The sequence below is a fragment of the Megalobrama amblycephala genome, linkage group LG16, assembly GCF_018812025.1.
Source record: "Megalobrama amblycephala isolate DHTTF-2021 linkage group LG16, ASM1881202v1, whole genome shotgun sequence".
NCBI lineage: Eukaryota > Metazoa > Chordata > Actinopteri > Cypriniformes > Xenocyprididae > Megalobrama > Megalobrama amblycephala.
The window spans coordinates 40011920-40037690 of record NC_063059.1 but is presented as its reverse complement, the minus strand read 5'-3'; the positions used below and the strand labels follow the sequence as shown (position 1 = coordinate 40037690).

The 25771-nt window shown below is 36.3% G+C and overlaps 2 protein-coding genes and 1 pseudogene across 9 annotated transcripts in view; 2 read left to right on the top strand and 1 right to left on the bottom strand.

The window, feature by feature from the left end:
• The window catches only part of LOC125248584 (zinc finger protein 239-like), a 69165-nt gene extending 43852 nt beyond the window's left edge, over positions 1 to 25313 (top strand). For 2 of the 4 annotated variants that reach the window (XM_048160582.1, XM_048160581.1), the window contains exons 2-4: positions 21813 to 22061; positions 22272 to 23111; positions 23942 to 25313. In XM_048160582.1, coding sequence (XP_048016539.1) covers positions 21977 to 22061; positions 22272 to 23111; positions 23942 to 24963 — 1947 coding nt within the window. In that variant the 5' untranslated portion in view covers positions 21813 to 21976 and the 3' untranslated portion in view covers positions 24964 to 25313. Of the gene's footprint in view, positions 1 to 13661; positions 13835 to 21812; positions 22062 to 22271; positions 23112 to 23321; positions 23738 to 23941 lie in introns of those variants that run through there. The other 2 variants (XM_048160583.1, XM_048160580.1) reach the window with 2 other exon arrangements.
• Positions 1 to 25771, bottom strand: part of LOC125248716 — a 551526-nt pseudogene that overhangs the window by 216981 nt on the left and 308774 nt on the right.
• Positions 1866 to 25771, top strand: part of LOC125248645 (gastrula zinc finger protein XlCGF7.1-like) — a 44079-nt gene continuing 20173 nt past the window's right edge. Inside the window, exons 1-3 of one of the 5 annotated variants that reach the window (XM_048160726.1) lie at positions 1898 to 2084; positions 8316 to 8564; positions 8839 to 9983. In XM_048160726.1, the coding sequence (XP_048016683.1) occupies positions 8480 to 8564; positions 8839 to 9935 (1182 nt within the window). In that variant the 5' untranslated portion in view covers positions 1898 to 2084; positions 8316 to 8479 and the 3' untranslated portion in view covers positions 9936 to 9983. Of the gene's footprint in view, positions 2085 to 5452; positions 5479 to 8315; positions 8565 to 8838; positions 9984 to 25771 lie in introns of those variants that run through there. The other 4 variants (XM_048160727.1, XR_007180334.1, XM_048160730.1 and 1 more) reach the window with 4 other exon arrangements.

Here is a 25771-nt window from a genome sequence, read left to right as displayed (position 1 = left end):
ATTCACCCTACGTAGTGATCCGTGTCTGAGGATAAAAAGAAAGCAGACTATTGTCTGTATAATACTGTGTTTTGTTGCAGCATTTGTCAACCAATGCAATGTCTTAACTATATTATGGCAACCCTAACCAAGTTCACTTTTTTCTTTGTATTAGATTTTAAAGGCCTCTAAAGTTGAATAATGTCATATATCTCCAAAATACTGCAGTAAAATGGTTTCATATGAGGTGTGCATATAGTATGGCGCATCTTCTATAAGAACTGGCCATAATTTTTCTACTTATTGGAAACAGACTATTTATAGGCCTCTGAAGTAATATAATGTGACATATCTCCAAAACGCTGCAGTGAAATGTTTTCATACAAGGTACGCATATAGTATTCTTATTAGAAATGAGTTCTTAATAGGTGTATAAAGTTGAATAATATCATATCTCCAAAAGGCTGCAGTGAAATGGTTTCATATGAGGTAAGCTATGCATATTGTATGGGACACTGAATGCAAGAATAACTGAGTCAGTATTGCATACAGTATGTAGTAAGAATAACAAATGCATTTAAAGGGTTGGTTCACCCAAAAAATTACTTAATTAAAAGTCATTAATTACTCACCCTTGTGTCATTCCACACCCATAAGACCTTTGTTCCTCTTTGAAATATTATATTTAGTATAATATTTTGATGACATCTTGAAAGCTCTCTGACTCGTCAATAGACAGTAATTTAACCACCATTGTCAAGGTCCAGAAAGGTAATAAAGACATTGTTAAAATAGTCCATGTGACTACAGTGCTTCAATCCTAATTTTATGAAAGGATGAGGATACTTTTTGTGCGTAAAACAAAATAAAAATAGACTTTATTCAACAGTTCAAGTCTCTTCTCTTCCATGTCAGTCTTCTACGCAGTTAACGCAGTAAGCACAGTGCAGCACTTCCGTGTACTACGTCAGAACACCGACTCATAAACACCAAACCAGTGTGATGCTAACTGCCAATTGGTCTACAAAGTTATGTCACACCTGCACCACTCAATGGATACTTGAGTGACTGAAAAAATCTTTGTCATAGAATACACTTGTTTGTTCACATTGAGTTGACAGTTTGAACGATCTTGTTTTCATTTATTTATTTTCAAGATCTGAGCTGAAGAGCCGTTAGAGCCAAAAGAAACCTCAAAATATGTTTGTTTGTTTGTTTTGGAGAAAAAAAGGGGATAGAAATGGTAAGCACCCTTTTCCTTGAAGATATTATGTTGTCTCCTGTAGTTTTTTAATAATTTATTTTAAAATCTATATTGGAAAAAGATTTGGTCCGTGTAACAAAAATGTCTTCTTACTAATAAAGTAAAAGAAGTATCTTTCAAATTAACACATTTTATCCAGTCAAACATTTCATGAAGAAATGTAAAACTGATAATTGATACAAGGTGTTCATTTTTGCCAATTTCTCACTATAGAAAATGTCATGCTTTGTCATAAATTTATTTTCTTTGCAAATTTTATATCCACAAAATGCAAGTTCATCAACAACAAACCATTTTTTTGTCCTTTTCCTCTTATTTATATTTTTATCATTAGCTAATTATTAGCTAATTATTTTTCTCTGTATTCTGTTGACAATATGTGCATTGTGGTTAAATTTTGTGTTTTATAAAGTTTTAGTTTTTGCATTATTAAATAAATAACTGGCACTATCTTCAAGTCCTCGCAGCTCTGCAAGTTCAACACAGCTGAGGCATTGAATGAAGTGTTTCTCATGAAAACGTTTATGAAAACGACTAGTCTAAATAGTATTTAAGACAGACATTTCTAATTCAGTTTCGACTAATCAAATTTATATTTTTTAATACCTGCTCTGCTCCTAGTCGAATCTGCTGTTGTGTGACGTGAGACTGAATTTACTCTGCTCCTCCCCCACACCAGAGCCTCTCCCCTACGAGTCTTGTTGAAAATGCTTAGTGCTAACTGCTAACAACTGTAGTCTGCTTTGTTTTCACGGACAGAAAAACTACTCGATGTTCTTAAGGAATTATTAAATAACATTTGGATGCATTCATATGTGGTAAAAGGTCTTCAGCCTGTCAGGTATGTAGCGCTGTGATTTTATTTAAATCATCATGCTGCAAAAAGGACCAACTGGAGTGTTTGTTCAATAACGACAGAAAACTCGCAAACTTATCGTCTGATTTAATTTAATATACATTTTGAAAGAGTGAAGAATAATGGAATTATACACCAAAAAAACGTGAAATAGTATTCCGCAGCATGCACATTACAACATTATCCTATTTCAAGATATAGAATTGGACAAAACCCTTCATGAGTTCTCTTTGCATACCTTGTCATTTTAACATTCAGGACCGTTATTATACAATGCTTACACAACATGGCGGATGACAACAGTTTCCAGGGTAGGATTGGTTAATAAAATATTTAGGGTGTGGCTTAGCATAGCTGTATTTGCATGCGTTACAGATATCTTGCCGTGTGTCTCAATCAGCTCCCTAGTTCAGTAGTCAGGGCACTGATCAGGGTATCAGCCACATTCACTTTCATTATATACTGATTCACGACCTAGGGAGCTAGGGAGCTGATTGAGACACAGGGTAAGTAATTCTGAACTAATGTTAAAGGTGCAATATGTAATTTTTTTGCAGTAAAATACCAAAAACCACTAGCCCAGTGTTATATATTTTGTTCACTTGAATACTTACAATATCCCAAATGTTTCCAACTATATCCCAAATGTTTCCAACTATTTGTAATAGTGAGAAAATTGCAATTTTAACCAAGGCTCATGGACGTGTGAGGAGTCGCCTGTCAATTGCGTCATACCCGCGTTACCCTCGGTTTCCGGTTTTATTTTGAAACCATGGAAACACCAAAGACGCTTTTACATGTTTTAATAGACAAGGGAACAACTGTTTTGATATATTTATAGACAGAAAACGAATTGTTGTTATATAGCTCAACACGTTTAGTCTTATTGTTTAAATAAATTTTTTTGATTTTTTGAGAGTACCATGCTTTACCATGCCTCAGAGAAAAACACTATTTTGTGAAGTAGCTAACATAGCATAATCAGATGCAGCTTTATTTTTATTAACAGTAATACATAATTTTCTCCATCATATAATACGTTTTAAAATTAATTGCATGCCATTTATCAAAACAAGACATCCAATATTTAATATGATATTCTAAAATCGATCTATCTTACTGCAGGGTGCAACAGTGTCTCACAGCAGCCACCGAGCGAACGCACAGAGTAACATTATAACATCATTATAACAACATTCTCAAATGTATCTAATAATAAACTGAGCTGTTACCTCATATTCATGACCGGAAAAGTGGAAGCAGCGCCGGTGACTGTGTCATAATAAAAGTTCTGCTGCTCGTGTGGCGTGTGTTGCGCAATCGCTCCAGCGGCCTCGTTCAGCTCCCACAACACTCGGTCCTGCTCTGCTTCATACAGTAACGTTAGTAATCACATCCATGAACATGATTTCTTCCTGACTCCAATCCCTGTTCTTTTGCATCGTCCATTGAGATGGAGACCACATGTCCCAAGATTTCACTCTAAAACTTGGCGTCATCAAGCTACGCGTTTGTTTTGAATAGGCTTCTAGTGACCTCTAGCGGACAAAATTATTACATATTGTACCTTTAACTCCAGATATCAATTTTGAAAATTTTCCCAGCCACAAAGCTAAATGCAGATCCAAAAAATGAACTTAATAGTCAAAAATCAGCCTGATATATCCGTAATTACCTTTTTAGTAACATTTCATACACAACGGTAATTCAAAGTGCTTTACATAAAGAGGATACAAATATATAAGATTAAAAATGGAATGCATAAGAAATAAAAATAAAACTAAAAACAGAGAATACATATAGATGGAAGAGTCCGGGAGGCTCAGTTGGAATATTTTTTAGCCACCAAGGCTAACTCAACTTTGTTTTCCATCAGAGCGGATCTAAGTGGATCTTCCTCACGCTGGAGAGATAGCTGTAAAAATATTTATATTTGTCAGGTAGCTGTGCGTTTAAACAGTACCCTTACAGACAAATCTTCCTGGACTAACTCTGTCCAGAGCTCCATCCAGGGATAACAAATACTTACTTCCTAATTCTCTCAGCTCTTTCAACCAGACAGCAAGATTTAAAATGCATTAAAACAATGATGCATAAAAGATTGACATAAAATGCATTATAAATGAAATAAAAACATGAAAAAGAATTAAAAGATGATACATAGTGCTCAATCAGTAAATGCATAGCTAAACAGATATGTTTTGAGTCTGGATTTGAATGTGACTACTGTTGAAGCACATCTGATCTCTTCTGGAAGCTGGTTCCAGCTGCGGCTGGCATAACAGCAAAAAGCAGTTTCTCATTGCTTTGAGTGAACCCTTTGTATTTCTAAGTGACTTGATCCTGATGGTCTTAGTGATCTTTTAGGTTTATATTCTATTAGCATATCTTCAATGTATTGAGGTCTTAGGCCAATGAGTGATTTATAAACAAGTAACAGTACTTTAAAATCAATTCTAAATGCAACTGGAAGCCAGTGCAAGGACCACGTTCTGTAGGAGCGGCAGCTGTCTTATGGTCTTTTTGGGAAGGCCAGTGAGGAGTCCGTTATAATAATCCACCCGGCTGGTGATGAAAGCATGGACAAGTTTCTCTAAGTCTTGACTGGAGACAAAGCATCTAATTCTTGAAATATTTTTGAGATGATAATATGCTGATTTAGTTATTTTTTTTTAACTCGGGTCTGACTTCAAAATCACACCAAGATTCCTGACTTGATTTTTAGTTGTTTGACACCTAGAGTGAAGGTATGCGTTCACTTTGAGAACTTCTTCTTTGTTTCCAAATGCAATTACTTCAGTTTTGTCTCTGTTTATCTGAAGGAAGTTTTGGCACATCCAATTTTTAATTTCGTCAATGCATTGGCACAGGGAGTCAATGGGGCTGTAGTCATTAGGTGATAGGGCTTGGTAAATCTGGGTGTCATCTGCATAGCTGTAAAATGCTATTTGGTTCTTTCTCATTATTTGGCTCAGTGGCAGCATATATAGGTTGAACAGGAACAGTGCAAGTATTGAGTAGGACTGGGTATTGACACAATTTTCACGATTCAACTACTATTCACATTCTACTCCAATTCGTTTTTTTGAAATATAAACATTTAAATCGTGGCTGTCATAACTGATTTATTCAAACATGTATTAAATATTGAAGAACATTAAAAATTATAATGAATATGTAATGGTGCATAGCTATATTTATCAGAATGTTGCTTTCTAGAGTTCACTTTTCTAGCTGACTAATAAGATTATGGTCACTGAATATGATTTTCTGAGGTAAATGTGACGTTATGTGACATTGTTTACAAACTTTTTAATTGACGTCTATCCGAGGTTGAAGCACTGATTGAGCGATTACACGAGACATGATATGGATTTCGGTAAGTTGTACTGTATATTTTAACATACCTTCAGATGTTTAGTCGTGTTTATTTCACGCTGTAACTGGTATTAAAGCGGAGAAGAGGATGTTCACATGTGCTCCGTGCTGCCACTTCTCTTTAACTGAGGCGCTAAAGCGATCTGTCACATCACATTAAACAGTGCGGAAACGGTATTTATTGTTTGAATCTCATAATATGTACGTCATTTGAAATCTGAAGGCTAGGGCTGCACGATATATCGCATGAGATTGTCACGTGCATTTCGTCAGTAAAGCCGGTTCCCTGATTACCGCTAAATCGCCATCACCTGCTTTCAAATGGAGCGGCATTTAATAGACCGAGCCGTAGTTCACTGAAAAGCCTCCGATATGAACGCGATATTGCGTGGCTTTTCAGTGATCTACGGTTCTGTCTATTAAATGCCGTTCCATTTGAAAGCAGGTGATGGCGATTTAGTGGTAATCAGGGAACCGGCTTTACTGACGAAATGCGCGTGACAGTCTCTTGCGATATATCGTGCAGCCCTACTGAAGGCCTTTGCACACTGAGTCCGAAGTTTTCACATGCGTTTTTTTCGTATTCTTGATTCTAAAAATTCGTCATACACAGAGACCTTGCACACTGAGTCCGATGTGTATTAAAGGTGTCCTAGAATTAAAAATTGAATTTACCTTGGCATAGTTAAATAACAAGAGTTCAGTACATGGAAATGACATACAGTGAGTCTCAAACAGCATCGTCTCCTCCTTATATAAATCTCATTTGTTTAAAAGATCTCTGAAGAACAGGCGAATTTCAACATAACACTGACTGTTACGTAACAGTCGGGATCATTAATATGTACGCCCCCAATATTTGCATATGCCAGCTCATGTTCAAGGAATTACACAAGGGCAGGGCGTCTGGATGTGCACAGCTGATTCATCAGACTAGGTAAGCACGCAAGGACAATAGCGAAAAATGGCAGATGGAGCAATAATAACTGACATGATCCATGATATCATGATATTTTTAGTGATATTTTTTAAATTGTCTTTCTAAATGTTTCGTTAGCATGTTGCTAATGTACTGTTAAATGTGGTTAAAGTTACCATCGTTTCTTACTGTATTCACGGAGACAAGGCAGTCGTTATTTTCATTTTTTAACCACTTGCAGTCTGTATAATTCATAAACAACTTCATTCTTTATAAATCTCTCCAACAGTGTGTAATGTTAGCTTTAGCCACAGAGCACTATCAAACTCATTCAGAATCAAATGTAAACATCCAAATAAACACTGTACTTACGTGATTAGACATGCTGCATAATGAACACTTTGTAAAGATCCATTTTGAGGGTTATATTAGCTGTGTGAACTTTGTTTATGCTATTTAAGGCAAGCGCGAGCTCCAGGGGCGGGGAGCACGAGAATTTAAAGGGGCCGCAGCCTGAATCGGTGCATATTTAATGGCAGTTAAAATAAAAATCTATGGGGTATTTTGAGCTGAAACTTCACCGACACATTCAGGGGACACCTTAGACTTATATTAGATCTTTTGAAAACACGTTATACGGCACCTTTAATGAATCCGTTGCGAAAAAAATCGCAAAACAATGCAAAATGAAGTCTTCAAGCAGTGAGCACAATTTAGTTGTCCTCTCTCTTCTTAAAAGAGAAAAAGAAAGCGGAAATATTGGGTCCATCCAATCCCGAGATTGCATATAGAGAAAGGAGAGTTCACCAAATTTTTTTATGACGGACAACAGTTTCGGAGGCAGTGTGCAAACGTGATTGACATAACGTGAGGTCGAATTAATTTTTTAACGTGCAAAAATTTCGCATGCAAATTTCGGACTCACTGTGCAAAGGCCTTAAGACTTTGCTTCATATCAAAAGTAAAAAAGCACAAAGATTATTGCCATTTATTGGATGGGAGGCGCTACATATTCTGCTCATTCATCTACTGAAAACAGACTAGACTAATCAATTCTTGGGATTTAAGAATCAATATCGGTTCGTGAAAAAATGAGAATCGTTTAAAATCGAGAAATCAATAATTTTTACCCAGCCCTAGTATTGAGCCTTGAAGGACTCTGCATGTCATGGATGTTCACTCAGACTTATGGATAATACTCGCAATGATAATCTCTCCCTTCTAAGTTTGACCTGAACCATTTAAGGACCATCCCAGAAAGCCCGACTGTTTCTTCCAAAATATCTTCCAGATATTCGAAAGACAAGTAATCACCAAATGACACTTGCTTGCAGTCTTTACATCTTTAAATAGAGCAGCTACACCTCCACCTCTCCTAACATCTCTGCAGACACTCATAAAAGTAAAGTTAGGAGGTGCTGTTTCATTGAGGATTGTTGCACTGCAGCTGTCTTCTAGCCACGTTTCATTTAGAAGCATAAAATCTAGGTTGTTTGTGGTTATTAAGTAATTGACTAGAAGTGATTTATTTTTAAGTGAGCAGATGTTTAAAGGGGCTAACTTAACAGTCTTACTTTCTGTCTCCACAGTAATCTTAGTTTGACGTGTAATAGGCAGCAGATTAGATGGGTTTGCCAAATGGCTTGAGAAGGCCTTAAGCTTTCGATCATGTAGTAAATCAGAAATAGAGAAAGCAACAGACACACTGGGTTCTTGCTTATTCTGTAAACATTTGACAAAGTGCACCTCAGTCACTTCCTGCTGGTATTGAGAATTGAACTCACAATCTTCGGGCTACCAGTCTGATTCTCTGACCATTATGCCATGATTTCCTATTAACTAAATTAAAGGCACCATATGTGTTTGCTTTGCTGTTAAAGTAATCCAGTATAAATTCTGTAACTTTTTTTTCTCCACAGATGTGGTCCTGTGGGCGTCAGTATCACACAGTGATCACAGTTCACACCTGCAGTGAAGCTCCTGCCACAACAATTCACCAATAAATACTGGGAATATTCACATCATCCTACAAGAGAAGGACAAACTTCAGGTGTAGCAGCTGAAATCTGTGTGACTGTTAAAGATGGAGTTTATTAAAGTGGAGATTGAAGACATGAGTGATCCAGAACCATCCAGAATAAAACATGAAGATATTGAGCAACAAATAGGTTGGTGTCCATTCTTGATTCTTCATTGTTGACTGATGAGAATCATTAAGGAAACAAAGGTTCAGTTCAATAGATTTAGTGGCTGTGAAAATAATTAGCAAAATAGAGATAGTGAAAATACATCTAAATGATCCTAATTTTGAATAGCTTTTGGCATCCATTTTAAATGGATTAACAAGAAAATGAACACATCTGATACTTGATATTGTTGTTTTCATCTGTTAAATCAGAGTTAATTTGAACTTATTTCAACCACATAATATTTTCTTTTTAGACTGGATGGAGATGAAACCACAAAAACATGAACTGAATGAAGTAGAGGAGGAAAAGCATAGCATCGAAATTCAAAGAACAAAAGATAATAAGCCGTACACCTGCCCTCAGTGTGGAAAGAGTTTCAGACAAAAAGGAAACCTTAAGACACACATAAGAGTTCATACTGGAGAGAAACCGTATACATGCACTCAATGTGGAAAGAGTTTTGCTGGTGAATCAGGTCTCCGATATCATCTGCGCATTCACTCTGGAGAAAAACCATTTAACTGTGATCAGTGTGGTAAAAATTTTAATTCGTCATCAAATCTAAAACAACACCTAAATGTTCATTCAGATGAGAGGCCTTATGTGTGTTTCTTCTGTGCAAAGAGTTTTTCACGGATGCGTCATTTTAAACTGCACCAAAAAACACATAATGAAGTGAGAGATCATGTGTGCTTTGAGTGTGGGGAGAGCTTTACTACATCTGCCCATTTAAAAAGTCATCAAAGAATTCATTCTGCAGAAAGACATTACAAGTGCTCATATTGTGACAAGACTTTCACTCGTTCTGAAAACATGAAATCACATGAGCGAGTTCATACTGGAGAGAAGCCTTACTACTGTACTCGGTGTGGGAAAAGTTTCAAATGTAAAACTGATCTCAAGTATCATCTGCTCCGTCACGCTGGAGAAAAGCCATTTAACTGTGATCATTGTGGTAAAGAGTTCATTTCATCATCACATCTAAAACAACACCTGAAAGTTCATTCAGATGAGAGGCCTTATGTGTGTTCTCTCTGTGGAAAGAGTTTTTCAAGGATGAACAGTTTTAAACAGCACCTGAAAATACATGATGAAGTGAGAGATCATGTGTGTTTGGACTGTGGAAAGAGCTTTATTAGAGCTGACAATCTGAAACAGCATCAAAGAATTCATACTGGAGAAAAACCTTACAAGTGCTCATCTTGTGACAAGAGTTTCACTCAGTCTGCACACCTGAAATCACATGAGCGACTTCATACTGGAGAGAAGCCGTACTACTGTACTGAGTGTGGAAAGAGTTTCAAACATTTATCAAGCCTTCACACTCATATGAAAATATGTTGCAAGTGAGAAACAATTGTTTTCATGTCAAATACAAGTAAATAGTGTAAGATAAAATATGGAGTTTGTCCTAAAAGTACAATATTATTTAGTTCAGGGTTCATCAAATACAGTCCTGGAGGGACACTGCCCTGCAGAGTTTAGCTCAAACCCTGATCAAAATCACCTACCTGTGATTTTCTAGTGATCATGAAGACCTTGATTAGCTTGCTTAGGTGTGTTTGATCAGGGTTGAGGCTAAACGTTGCAGGGCATTGGCCCTTCAGGGCAAGATTTGAGGAAGTCTGATTTAGTTCAATTTTTGTCAATTTGGTGAAAAGCTTGACGAACTATAAAGACTTAAAAGTTGAAGCTAAACCAGTCAACAACTCTTACAATGTAAATAAAGTTGTTGTTGCAGTTCATTTCTGTCAGGGTGAGTTGTGTGCTGAAAGGTGCCCTAGAATTGAAAATTGAATTTACCTTGGCATAGTTAAATAATTAGAGTTCTGTACATGGAAATGACATACAGTGAGTCTCAAACAGCATTGTTTCCTCCTCCTTATGTAAATTTGATTTGTGCAAAAGACCTCTGAAGAACAGGCGAATTTTAACATAACATTGACTGTGACGCAACAGTCGGGATCATTAATATGTACGCCCCCAAATTTTGCATATGCCAGCCCATGTTCAAGGCATTAGACAGTATTAATGTCTGGAGCTGCACAGCCGAATCATCAGAAGTTATGCAGGTATTGTGAAGCAAGCAATGACAATAGCGAAAATGGCAGATGGAGCGATAATAACTGACATAATCCATAATGATATTTTTAGTGATATTTGTAAATTGTCTTTCTAAATGTTTCGTTAGCATGTTGCTCATGTACTGTTAAATGTGGTTAAAGTTACCATTGTTTCTTACTTTATTCACAGGGACCAGAGCCATGTCTTTATTTTCATTTTTAAACACTTGCATTCTGTATAATTCATAAACACATCTTCATTCTTTATAAATCTCTCCAACAGTGTAACGTTAGCTTTAGTTCCGCTAGCCACGGAGCACAGCCTCAAACTCATTCAGAATCAAATGTAAACATCCAAATAAATACCATACTTACATGATCTGATATCCTGCATGACAAACACTTTGTAAAGATCCATTTTGAGGGTTATATTAGCAGTGTGAACTTCATGCAATGTATTATAGAGTTGCGAGCTTGGGGGTGGAGAGTGCAAGTATTTAAAGGGGACACGCACTGAATTGGCACATTTTTAATTACGCCACAAAATAGGCAGTTAAAAAATGGAACAATAAAAAACATCTATGGGGTATTTTGAGCTGAAATTTCACAGACACTTTCTGGGGACACCTTAGACTTATATTACATCTTGTGAAATAGAGTTCTAGGGCACCTTAAATAGGTCTTTCATGAATTAGATATATTTATGTCATGTACTTACTTACCAAGTAAGTAATTAATAATTCATGCAATTATGAGAAATAAAATAGAAACATTCTGTCTTAATTGATCTGTTTAATAAACAAAGAGAATGAGTTATATATTTTTAATCACATTAATGAGTTTAAATAGTCTATCTTAATACTGTGATTACTATCTTTTGGATGAACAGTATTATTGTAAAATCAACTCAAATGAACAGGTCTTGTATACATAAAGGTTGGAGTTCATTTTTATCCTTCATTGCTAAGGAAACATAAAGTACCAAAGCTTTAGTTCACCAAAGCTGTGAACAGTGGTGAATGAAGAGCAAATGTGGAATGTTTTCTCCAAATGCTGTACATTTACAGAGTATTTAAATGTGATTAATATGCCAATTTACAGAAGATCTCAGACATCACCCTGTTATTTCTGCCAGACTATTGACAAGAATGAAACAAGCCTTTCAGGGCGAACAGGAGAGTATGTGGTGTAAATGAAGTAAACTTCTGGGCTCAGACTTGGAAATCCCATGTTTTTCTATCCAGGATCAGGTAATCCATTTTACTTTTGTGTCAGTTTTTCCAAAGCGAAATTACATTGGATCAGCCTTATCCAGATACACACATTTTACGATTACCAAATCTGGATTACAAGCGCTCCAAATGGGCTTGCATTTCACATGTGAATGTGCGGTCACTCACTTTAAGTGTTGCTTGAAGAGAAAGTAAGCAACATAAACATCTGGACAGAACAAACTAAATGACAGAACTATCTAATAGTAACTAATTCATATGTTTATTTTCGGCCAGATAGAAGTGATGGAGCAAAGACACAAACTGAATAAAGTGGTGGAGAAATGTGACAACATGTGAAATTTTCCATTCTGTAAATTATTACTATAGGGCTGAAATTTATCTGGACCTATTCTGAGAGCCAACCAAGAATATTTTGCTGTGTACAACTGCTAAGAAACTTTTATTTTAATTTCATCATACCTCTACCACCAACTTTTCAAAAAGACTTGTTTTTTCCCGCTATCATCTCCTGCATTCCTAAGAACTGAAGGATTGTACTTGCACTGTTTATCGTTTGTGGTCTGTACTCACCTGTTTTGGACACTATTCAATAAAGCGTTGTGTTGTTATTCACCTATCTCTCTCTCTTGAGTCTGATATCTCCTGACACATTTTTTGGGGGGAAATAAGGTTGTTACAATATCAAAATTTTAGATACCAGTGAACTTTTACTATTCTCAATACCAGTTTCAATACCACAACAAAAACTAATGTAAGTAAAATGTTCTCAAGCAATTATTCAAGACAAATAAACAGTAATAAAATAAGAACAAAGGAACAAATGACAAGCAATAGGACAAATAAATACAATAGAGCAAATATACAAATTAAATAAAGAGTGCTAATTTTTTTCAGGTAGATCTACCTAACAGAATTAAGAAGTAATACTGATGAAGGTCTCCACGCGACTAATAATGAACTGCACTTATACAGCTTTTATTAGTCCTTAATGTTAATTTCAACATTTATTAATACATTATTAAAATCTTGTTAACATTAATGCACTGTGAACTAACATGAACAAAAAATGATCAACTGTATTTTCATTAACATTAGCGAAGTTTAGTAAATATAGTAACAAATGTATTGCTCATGGTTAGTTCATGTTAGTTAATACATTAACTAATGTTTAACTAATGAACCTTATTGTAAAGTGTTACAGTCTCATTTTAAAGAAGACCCTTGGTTGGCAGATTATTTTTGACATAAAAATTTAAAAAGTGAAGCCTAAAACTTAAAGAAGTTTAAGTTTGTGAAAATTAACATTGTTTTATATAAAATATATATTTAATTAAACATGTTGAACTCTAAAACTGCTAGAAAATCAAAGCCATAAATCTAAATAAGTTTTTCCAAATTTGAGGTTGAAATCTAAATAAAATTAGTTGATTGGCAAAATGTATTCAAAATACAAAAATACTAAACAACTTAAATCCATTTAAATACAAATTACATTTGATATTTTCAGTCTTTAAAATACAAAATATAAAAAAACAACATAAGCACACATCAATTGAAAATATGAGCAGAAAACATGATTTTGTGTGTGATTTGGATAACTTTGAATTCATGTTAGTTTTGTGCAATATAATTTTAGATGTGTTTAAAGTTTTGATTCATGCTTATTTTTATTTATTTTTTTTTTTCATTTTAAAATTTTTGCTTTACACTCAATATTTTTGATCTGCCTATTAGTGCTCCACACTCCAGTCCAATCGGTGGCGGTAATGAGCCGGCAAGTTGGTTTGCCAACCGCCTTTAAACATCAGTAGTAGAAAGAAAAAGAAGCAGCTAACAGTAGTATGCTTTTGTTGTCACTGAGAGAAATGCTACTGGATTAAATACTTAAGGAATAACTATTAAATAACATATTGATGCATTAATGTGTGGTAAAAGGTCCCCAGCATGTCAGGTATGTAGCGCTGTTTTTTTAAATTGAGTCATGTTGCAAAACGGACCAAACCATAAAATTGACGTTGGATGTTCCACACATAGTCAGCCGCAAAAAATGTCAATAGATTCTTATTGAAAATTTATAATTGTAAAAAAAAGTTACCCTGTTCGAAAAGTATTAGAACTTAATTGAACACACATCGCGGTATATGTTTAACCTTCTAGCAGTGAGGATAAGGCGTTTAGGCCAGGTAGGGACCGTCTACAAAGTACACGTGGAAGGAAAAAACGTGGGGATAAACAAACAAATAACAGATGGTTCTCTACATTAGTCACATCTTTCAAAACTAACAGCTCTAGCTCTTTTGCTTCATTTGGGAAACTGTCATTTACTGCCACAGTCTGTGTGTCTTTCTATAAAAAAAAAAAAAAAATCTGTCATGTTACAGATTCCTAAAAACCAAGTCAAATCACCTTCAGTTGGGATACATGCTCAATTCAACAATAAAGCAGCACTATAAAAAACATTAGTGTCATTATTCAGCTCAGTTCAGTCAGTACAATTATAGTGCAAAGTTAATCGATTATGTCCAAGCTTAATTCAGCTACAAGCAGCTCTACAGAAGGCAACAGTGTCATTATTCAGTTCAATGTCAGTTCAGTTCAGTTCAATAACAGTGCATTTGTTGCAGAGTTTATCAATTATGAAACAACTCTGAATCAGCTATTATGCACCTTTACTGATATTACTAAATTGTAAGAGGTTGTATTTCAATATGTAATCTTATGCAATCTTGTGTCATGTTTTCGCTCTACATAAGCTCCAATACTCAAGAACGCAAGAACAGAGGAAGTATGAAAGTCCCTGGATGTGTTCTTGATATCGAGGATGCATCTAATGCAGATTTGAGAGAATCAAACCGTTAAAAATCCCAGAAGACGCTGCGGGCGGTCGACATATGGAAGCCTGCAAAGCTTTAAATTTCTCACTTATAAAATCACGAATATTTTTTCTGAAAACTATAATCACAATTATTAATCACGATTATTCTATCAAAAAGGGTGATGTAGTTATTGCTATTTTGCAAGTTCTTTACCAACCTACACTTCACCCAAAAGACCTGTAGGTGGCACACTAACTTCATTTAACCAACTACGATAACTTTGTTAGATGGTAAATCAATACAAAACATGGTTTTGGTGAATGCTTTGTAATCTGTATTCACGTTAGAGTTTTAAAGCAACACAAATCGTTTGCAAATTAGACAAAACAGATTCAGATTGCACTGCAAATTCGTAAAGCAAAGAACAATGCTCTTTGATATAAAAATATATATCCCTGGCTATATATCATTTTCAACTGATTAACATTATGAAAACTGGTAACCTTTAAGAACTTCAAAAGATAAAACAGCGGAACTAATATTATTTCCAAAAATTCCAAATTATGTTATTTTCCCCGATTGAATTGTCACATAGGTTGCAAAAGTGCATTCTGCAAACAGTAAGGTGGAGACAGTGCCATTTCTAGGCATAGGCAAACTACCTGGGGGCCACCAGTGAGAGCCCCCGCCCCACCAAGAGATTTATATAAACACTAATAAAATAAAAAAATAATAAAAATTATTATTACTAATATTATTATTTCGTACTTTTGCCATTTCAAGGCATTATGATTACTTGCATATTATCTGAGTGACAACTCTCCTGGTGGTGGTGATGGCTGCTGCTGTTAGATAGAGAATAGAGAAATGAAATGTAGAAGGCGACAAGGAACGTCGTCATTCGTGCTTACCTGGATTATGTGTTTTAGTTTCATCATCGTGAAAAGGTCAAAGCCATTGGGGCTCAGTATCATAAAAATAAAAATGAGGATGAGAAAAAGAAAGCGAAATATACAGGTATGTTACTAATTGGTTAATTGTTCTGTTCTACTACAAATTAGTCGCTCCATTGTCACGAGCAAAACATGACACTGCATATCAGCACAGGATGGATAAGTCACGCAGCACAATCCCAGTAAACACAGAACGTTCCCCTAATGTTTCAATATGGTTCCCGTTTGGTTATTTTTTGGGGGGAACCAAATAAGAACGTTCTGGGAACATTCTCTATTGGTTCCTTTTTTTGGAACCTAAAGGGAACGTTCTATTTGCATAAAGAAAACTTTCCTGGCTAACGAACAGGGAATGTTAGAATCTTTGTTCTGGGAACGTTTTCGGAACCATAAACTGACAAATCATCAAATAAATGCATTTATTTATGCTGTAATAGTGCAGTTGAAGTCACAGACAGACAGGCATTGTGATTTGGGAGTGTAGATTATGAGAATCTGTTTGTTTATGCTAGAGAGTTTTATATTAATGGTACATGATAGGTGCACTTCAACAAATTTTTAGAGAATCACAAGGCAGATGCTACTGTAGGAGGATAGGCATCAGAGACAAGCCCCAGTCCTAACTGTAAGTGTTTACTTCTTGTTTACAGCTTTAGCTATATAGAATAGTTTCAAAAGGGTTTATAATGGTGTGTGGCAATGCCATGTCTGATTGTATGAGCATAAACAGGGATGTTTCCAGGCAGATGTCCTATGATGACATTATTGACACTTTTGCTGCAATTAAGTCTAGGCATGTTCACTTATTGAAAATAGTAAACATATGCTCAAATATGCCAAGGTCAAGGGTGCCAAAAATGCTAGAAATGGCCCTGGGTGGAGATCAGTGTTGCATTTGTTGAAATTCATCACTGAAGGTTTGATCATGGCAGATTTAGTCACACAAACAGTACAAGTGGCTTGTGAAGAAACAAAGACTGGCTGCATGACACTTTCATTGAAGCAGAATTTCGCTGTGGAGATCGCTAAACTCCAGCGTATGTTTGTTTTCAGATCACCAGCACTGCTTCCGCATTTAAAGGGAGCGCGTGCACAGAGTTGCTAGATTGCACAGATTAAGTAAAACACCGGGAAGAAAGTATAAGGGAAGTTTAAGGGAAAAGCTCTATTTGGGGGATTTAAGCTCTTTGCATCTGGCAACCACAAGCATATCCCAAAGAAAAAAACACGTTTTCAGTCAAGTCAAGTCAAGTCAAATTTATTTATATAGCGCTTTTTACAATTGGTAATTGTTTCAAAGCAGCTTTACATATTAGAAGCACAGAAAAAAGGGAAGTGGTTAAAAATAAGCTGTACAAGCAAGCGTGGTAATATGTAACATATACAAGATGGTGCTACATTAAGCCAATGTCGGCTGACTCCCAGGGGTGGAAAAAAACCCATAGGAGAAAAACCTAGCGTGCTAACACTGGGAAAAAAGTCCTAGGAGGGAAAAAAACCCTTGGAAGATATATATAATATATGTAAATGGATATGGAGATTAAAATCTGAATTATACATTTTTATTATAGAGATTAAAAATAGATTATATATAAATATATGTAAGCGGATACGGAGATTAAAAATCTGAATTATAGATGCAGCCAGAACTGGAGATCTGTAGGCCCATTGTCTCCTGGGCTACGTTGTAGTCAGGTCCAGACACAGGTTCTCCATCTGATCTGGATACAGGCCTTGGATCCAGCACCTGGCAAACCTCAGGATAAGCAGAGAGACTGATAATTAGCGTAGATGCCATTCTTATTCTGATGTACAGGTATATCTAGTGTTATAGGAAATGTTCTCGGTTCCGGCCAACCTAATTATTGCAGCGTAACAATCCTTTAACGGATTTGAAAAAATGTTAATGTATTGATAATGTGTTATGTGTATGCAAGAGCAAAGAGATGTGTTTTTAGTCTAGATTTAAACTGACAGAGTGTGTCTGCTTCCCGAACAATGCTAGGAAGATTGTTCCAGAGTTTAGGTGCTAAATAGGAAAAGGATCTGCCGCCTTCAGTTGATTTTGATATTCTGGGTATTATCAACTGGCCTGAATTCTGAGATCGCAATAAACGTGAAGGACTATAATGCATTAAGAGCTCACTTAGGTACTGGGGAGCTAAACCATTTAGAGCTTTATAAGTAAGTAGCAAGATTTTAAAATCTATACGATGTTTAATAGGGAGCCAATGTAATGTTGACAGAACTGGACTAATATGGTCATACTTTCTGGTTCTAGTAAGAACTCTAGCTGCCGCATTTTGGACCAACTGTAGTCTGTTTAAAAGCCGAGCTGAACAATCACCCAGTAGAGCGTTACAGTAATCTAGTCTTGAGGTCATGAATGCATGAACCAACTGTTCCGCATTTGTCATTGAGAGCATATGTCATAATTTAGATATATTTTTTAGATGGAAGAAGGCGGTTTTACAGATACTAGAAACATGACTTTCAAATGAAAGATTGGTATCAAAGAGCACACCCAGGTTCCTAACTGAGGACGAAGATTTAATGGAGCACCCGTCAAGTGTTAGAGAGTAGGGCTGGGCGATATATCGCATGCGATTCTCACGCGCATTTCGTCAGTAAAGCCGGTTCCCTTATTACCGCTAAATCGCCATCACCTGCTTTCAAATGGAGCGCCTTTTAATAGACAGAGCCGTAGTTCACGGACAAGCCACGCAAAATCGGGTTCATTATCGAAGTCGATTCATCTTCGATACTGAACGCGATTTTGCGTGGCTTGTCCGTGAACTGCGGCTCTGTCTATTAAAAGGTGCTCCATTTGAAAGCAGGTGATGCCGATTTAGCGGTAATCAGGGAACCGGCTTTACTGACGAAATGCGCGTGAGAATCACATGCGATATATCGCCCAGCCCTATTAGAGAGTATTCAAGGTTTTTTCGTGAGGAAGTTTTTGGTCCAAAGATTAGGATATCAGTTTTTTCTGAATTTAATAATAAGAAATTTCTTGTCATCCAGTTTTTAATGTCAGCTATGCATTCTGTTCGTTTTGTGAATTTGTAGGTTTCGTCAGGGCGCGAGGAAATATAGAGCTGAGTATCGTCAGCGTAGCAGTGAAAACTAATACCATGCTTCCTAATTATCTCTCCTAAGGGCAGCATGTACAGAGTGAAAAGCAACGGTCCTAGTACTGAGCCTTGTGGTACTCCATATTGAACTTGTGATCGATACGACATCTCTTTATTAACTACTACAGACTGATAACGGTCAGATAAGTAAGATTTGAACCATGCCAAAGCAATTCCAGTAATGCCAATATAGTTTTCAAGTCTTTTTAAAAGAATGTTGTGATCGATAGTGTCAAAAGCAGCACTGAGATCTAATAACACTAATAGAGAAATACAGCCACGATTGGATGATAAGAGTAGATCGTTTGTAACTCTAACGAGAGCAGTCTCAGTACTATGGTATGGTCTAAATCCTGACTGGAAATCCTCACAGATTCCATTTCTTTCTAAAAAGGAGCACAGTTGTGTTGAAACTGCCTTTTCTAGTATCTTTGACAGAAAAGGTAGATTCGAGATTGGCCTGTAATTTACTAAATCTCTCGGATCTAGTTGAGGTTTTTTAATAAGAGGTTTAATAATAGCCTGCTTAAAAGTTTTTGGCACGTATCCTAGTGTTAAAGATGAATTAATTATATCAAGAAGTGGACCTACGACCTCTGGAAGCATTTCTTTCAGTAGTTTAGTCGGCATTGGGTCTAACATACATGTTGTTGATTTTGATGATTTGATAAGTTATGATTTGATAAGTTTCAGGATAAATATGAGTTTGTTTGAGAATGAAGGCTAACACAATTGAATCCACAGCATGCACGTCCCAACATTATCCTACTTTATGATACAGAATAGGACAGAAACCTTCACAAGTTCTATCTGCATATCCTAGTGGCTAGTTCCTAGATCTAAGTTCTTAGAACTATTTGGTGCGAAAGGCCGGTAGAAATTTGTCAACATGTAGAGATTTTGGAATATGGTCTCTATAGCGGTTATGCTCACGTTACACTGCTGTTCTGTATTGGTCACAAAAGCTTATCATTTACATGCGTTTTATTGTCTGGCTATCACCAGACCAAGCTCAATTTAAAATTGAACATTGGTCTGGGGAGTTTGCTATGTATTTCCTACTGCACAAGAGGCGTGATCAACGAGCATTAGTCACGCAATTGGATAGTCCTTCAACCAATCAGATCAACGATCTGGGAGTACTTTTGCAGAGTAATGCGAAAACTCCAGACAGGCTTAGTTTGTATTGGTTTGTAGCATTGATCAGCAGTTTGCAGAAGCAGCAATAGCATCGAGCGATTTTTGCAGGTTGTGCAAAAAAAACATCAAAGTGAGTGGTATTTACACCCAGTCGAGTGATTTGTTTGCTAAACTAAAGAAGTCATTTAGCATCATTGAGAGGTTAAAAGGAATTGGATTGACGGTCGTGCGAGAGATGTCATCGTGTTATACCCGCCCAGAGCCATAGAAAGAGCACTGTACCCGCCAATAGCAAGCAAGGTGGATAAGCCAGTCTGTGATTGGTTCCCGCAAAAGTGTAACAGATGCAGCAGAAATGAATGTACGGGTTTCCAGACTGAGTTGGGTTTAGATCAGGCTGGGTTTACCCAGTCTATGTGTTTTAAGCATTGTGATTTTAAACCATTGAAGCACAATACTGCTCATAAAGCATGTGAGTACTGAACTGAGTTCTTTTTGCCGCCTAATTGGGCTTCAGTTGTTAAATGCACATACTTACATGTAGGGTCGGGCCGATAAATTATATATCAAATCACAATAAATTTGATGTTGATAACAATAAGCTCTGGGCATTTTTACTCAATATGGATTAATCTAACAGCCAATCACACTGCAGAAATAAACACAACAACAGCCAATCAGTTTAGCTTGCATGTGAAAGTACACACACATTTCTTACTGCACATTGTAAGCTAGTAAAATTCACGAGGAGAAAAAAATTAGTGGAAGCGGCAACAAAAGTAAAAGCGAAAGTGAAACTAACCTCGAGTTATCGTCCAAAGATGATATTCTCGATTAAAAAGGTTGCATGAAGTCAGTTATATACTCATTTGAACCGCACCACATGGACCATTTATCCACTAGGCTCAAAGTTCAGACAGCAGCACGATTGAGTAGATGTGTTTACTCTCTGATTAGTTTCGGTCACTTGACCTCTAAAGAGCCTTATGAGATCCAGTGTTTTTCTTTATATATATACATTTGCTTATGCAATTTATGTAGAATTTATTATTTCTATTGTTTCTAAATGTGATTTTTAGGGCTACATCAAGCACGTCATTAGTATCAGACAAACTACAGGATTGTCACTTTATTTGATAATCACTTATTGATTTTTTTTTTTTTATGTTTTATTCTACATGAGTAAAGCATAACTAGCTAAAGAAACCATACCTGCAAAATCGTCTCTCTTTTGACATTGAAATACGCAAGTCATGTGATTAGTGCTGATCACGAGTTTTTATTTGAATGTATATCTGAAGGGAAATTGTTTTCAGAAAAGTTTCGATCGAATCTTCTTTTTACCTTTCTTCAGTATTGTGCCTAATAAAGTAGTGTTTAAGGCAGGAACACACCAAGCCGATGGTCGGCCGTCGGGCAGTTTTTCTTCGTTGGCCGACTAAGTTTTCTCGGTTGAAGTTGGTCCTCGACGACTTTTTTTTGGCCGATTTGAAATGTTGAATCGGCGTTGGAGCTTGTCGGTCCGTCGGGCCATCTGATCATTCTGATTGGCTGTTCAGCTACTGCCGCCTGCTGTTTCGGAAAGGCATTTCATCTCACGCAGGCGCAGAACTAACGTGCTGCTTGGCCGTCGGCTGTTTAGCGTCGGTTTGGTGTGTCAGGGCAACTTTTGACACAGACGCTGCTGACGTGAGCCAACCCCGCAGTCTGCTTTCGTCGCCACTAGTTCGTCGGCGTCGGATTGGTGTGTTCTGGCCTTTATATGCACAAGTGCTGCTTGTGTTCAGGAGTAACCGCTGTATTTCTGCTTTTCCATAAGACGCCATATGTGTTTGCTGTTAAAGTAAACCAGTATAAATTCAGTAACTTCTTTCTGATTTTTCCAGATCTGGTCCTGTGGGTGTCAGTATCACACAGTGATCACAGTTTACACCTGCAGTGAAGCTCCTCCCACAACAATTCACCAATAAATACTGGGAATATTCACATCATCCTACAAGAGAAGGACAAACTCCAGGTGTAGCAGCTGAAATCTGTGTGACTGTTAAAGATGGAGTTTATTAAAGAGGTGATTGAAGACTTGAGTGATCCAGAACCATCCAGAATAAAACATGAAGATACTGAGGAACAAATAGGTTGGTGTTCTTTCCTGGTTCTTCATTATTGACTGCTGAGAAATATTAAGGTAACAAAGCTTCAGTTCAACAGATTTGGTGGCTGTGAAGAAATGAACAAATTAGAGATGTTAAATGCTACAGAAAATGCATCTAAATGGTCATAATCTTGAATAGCTGTTGTCATCCACATCCACAACTTATTTTAACCTCATAATATTTTCATTTTAGACTGGATGGAGATGAAACTGCAAAAACATGAACTGAATGAAACAGTGGAGGAAAAGCAGAGCATCAAAACTCAAAGAACAAACGCTAAAAAGCCACACACCTGCTCTCACTGTGGAAAGAGTTTCAGACAAAAAGGAAACCTAAATAAACACATGAGAATTCACACTGGAGAGAAACCGTATACATGCACTCAGTGTGGAAAGAGTTTTTCACAATCATCTGGTCTCAGTGATCATCTACGTGTTCACTCTGGAGAAAAACATTTTAAATGTGATCAGTGTGATAAAGTTTTTATTTCTTCATCAAATCTAAAACATCACCTGAAAGTTCATTCAGGTGAGAAGCCTTATGTGTGTTCTGTCTGTGGAAAGAGTATTTTATGGCTTCGTCATTTTAAAGTGCATCAGAAATCACACAATGAAGTGAGAGATCATGTCTGTTTGGACTGTGGGAAGAGCTTTACTAGAGTTGACAATCTGAAACAGCACCAAAGAATTCATACTGGAGAAAAACCTTACAAGTGCTCATATTGTGACAAAAGTTTCTGTCGTTCTGAAAAACTGAAATTACATGAGCGAGTTCATACTGGAGAAAAGCCGTACCACTGTACTCAGTGTGGAAAAAGTTTTTCACAATCATCTGGTCTCAGTAATCATCTACGTGTTCACTCTGGAGAAAGACCTTTTAAATGTGATCAGTGTGATAAAGATTTTATTTCTTCATCACATCTAAAACGACACCTGAAAGTTCATTCAGATGAGTTTATTAAAGAGGAGATTGAAGACATGAGTATTTCAGAACCATCCAGAATAAAACATGAAGAAACTGAGGAACAAATAGGTTAGTGTTCATTCTTGATTCTTCATTATTTACTGCCGAGAAATATTAAGGTAACAAAGCTTCAGTTCAACAGATTTGGTGGCTGTGAAGAAATGAACAAATTAGAGATGTTAAATGCTACAGAAAATGCATCTAAATGGTCATAATCTTGAATAGCTGTTGTCATCCACATCCACAACTTATTTTAACCTAATAATATGTTTATTTTAGACTGGATGGAGATGAAACCGCAAAAACCTGAACTGAATGAAGCGGTGGAGAAAAGCAGAGCATCAAAACCCAAAGAACAAAAGATAAGCTGCACACCTGCTCTCAGTGTGGAAAGAGTTTCAGACAAAAAGGAAACCTAAATGCACACATGAGAATTCACACTGGAGAAAAACCGTATACATGCACTCAGTGTGGAAAAAGTTTTTCACAATCATCTGGTCTCTTTAATCATCGACGTGTTCACTCTAGAGAAAAAACTTTTAAATGCAATCAGTGTGATAAAGATTTTATTTCTTCATCACATCTAAAACAACACCTGAAAGTTCATTCAGATGAGTTTATTAAAGAGGAGATTGAAGACATGAGTATTTCAGAATCATCCAGAATAAAACATGAAGAAACTGAGGAACAAATAGGTTAGTGTTCATTCTTGATTCTTTATTATTGACTGCTGAGAAATATTAAGGTAATAAAGCTTCAGTTCAACAGATGTGGTGGCTGTGAAGAAATGAACAAATTAGAGATGTTAAATGCTACAGAAAATGCATCTAAATGGTCATAATCTTGAATAGCTGTTGTCATCCACAACTTATTTTAACCTAATAATATGTTTATTTTAGACTGGATGGAGATGAAACTGCAAAAACATGAACTGAATGAAGCAGAGGAGGAAAAGCAGAGCATCAAAACCCAAAGAACAAAATATAAGCTACACACCTGCTCTCAGTGTGGAAAGAGTTTCAGACAAAAAGGAAACCTAAATGCACACATGAGAATTCACACTGGAGAAAAACCGTTTACATGCACTCAGTGTGGAAAATGTTTTTCACAATCATCTGGTCTCAGTAATCATCTACGTGTTCACTCTGGAGAAAAACCTTTTAAATGTGATCAGTGTGATAAAGATTTTATTTCTTCGTCACATCTAAAACAACACCTGAAAGTTCATTCAGATGAAAAGCCTTATGTGTGTTCTGTCTGTGGAAAGAGTATTTTATGGCTGCGTCATTTTAAAGAGCACCAGAAAACACACAATGAAGTGAGAGATCATGTCTGTTTGGACTGTGGCAAGAGCTTTACTAGAGTTGACAATCTGAAACAGCACCAAAGAACTCATACTGGAGAAAAACCTTACAAGTGCTCATATTGTGACAAAAGTTTCTGTCGTTCTGAAAAACTGAAATTACACGAGCGAGTTCATACTGGAGAAAAGCCGTACCACTGTACTCTGTGTGAGAAGAGTTTCAAATGTAGACACGATCTCAAATATCATCTGCACGTTCATTCTGGAGAAAAACCATTTAACTGTGATCATTGTGGTAAAAATTTTATTATATCATCACATCTAAAACGACACCTGAAGGTTCATTTAGATGAGAAGCCTCACTTGTGTTCTCTCTGTGGAAAGAGTTTTTCAAGTCTTTATTATTTTAACCTGCATCAGAAAACACATACTGAAGTGAGAAATCATGTGTGTTGTGAATGTGGGAAGAGCTTTACTAAAGCTGGCTGTCTGAAACAGCACCAAAAAATTCATACTGGAGAAAAACCTTACAAGTGCTCATATTGTGAAAAAGGATTCACTCAGTCTGCACACCTGAAAAAACATGAGCAAGTTCATACTGGAGAGAAGCTGAATTAATGTACTCTGTATGGGAAGGATTTTAAACATTTGTCAAGCCTTTCCACTCATCTGAAAAAAATGTTGCAGTTTCAATGTCGCATACATTCAAGTAAACTTATGAGATAGAATATGGAAAAGCACAATATCAGTTTAATTTTGTGAATTTGGTGAAAAGCTTGGAAAACTAGAAAGACTTAAATGAGTTAAAGCTTCACCAGTCAACTGTAAATAAATTCGCTGTTGTAGTTTATTTCTGTGCTAACTAGGTGTCTTTCTTCAATTCTATATATTCGTGTCATTTATTTAGTTTCTAAATTTACTTTATTGTATTGTATGTTATTATGAAAAATTAAACTGAAGCAACATTTTGTCTTGATTAATCTGTTTAATGAACAAAGAGAATGAGTTATATAGTTTCAATCACATTATTGAGTTTAAACATCTTCTATGATTAATATCTTCGGGATGTACATATTGTAAAATAAACTCAAATGATCAGGTCTTATAAAATACAAAGAGGTTGTTAACGGCTTAGGAACAATTAAGGTTTTTCAAAGCAAAATTGGATTAGATCACCATGATCCAGATACACACGTTTTCAGATCTGGATTACAAGTGCTCCAAAAGGGGTTACATTTCACAATGTGGGGTCACTTTAAGTGTTTTTGAAGAGAAAGAAAACAGCATAAACAAACATCCCCATTCCATTCCATCACAATCTAGACAGATCTAATAGAACTAACTAATATGTTTATTTTCTGCAATAGAGGTGATGGAGAAAAAGAGACGAACTGAGTGAAGTGGAGGAGAAATGTGACTTGAACAA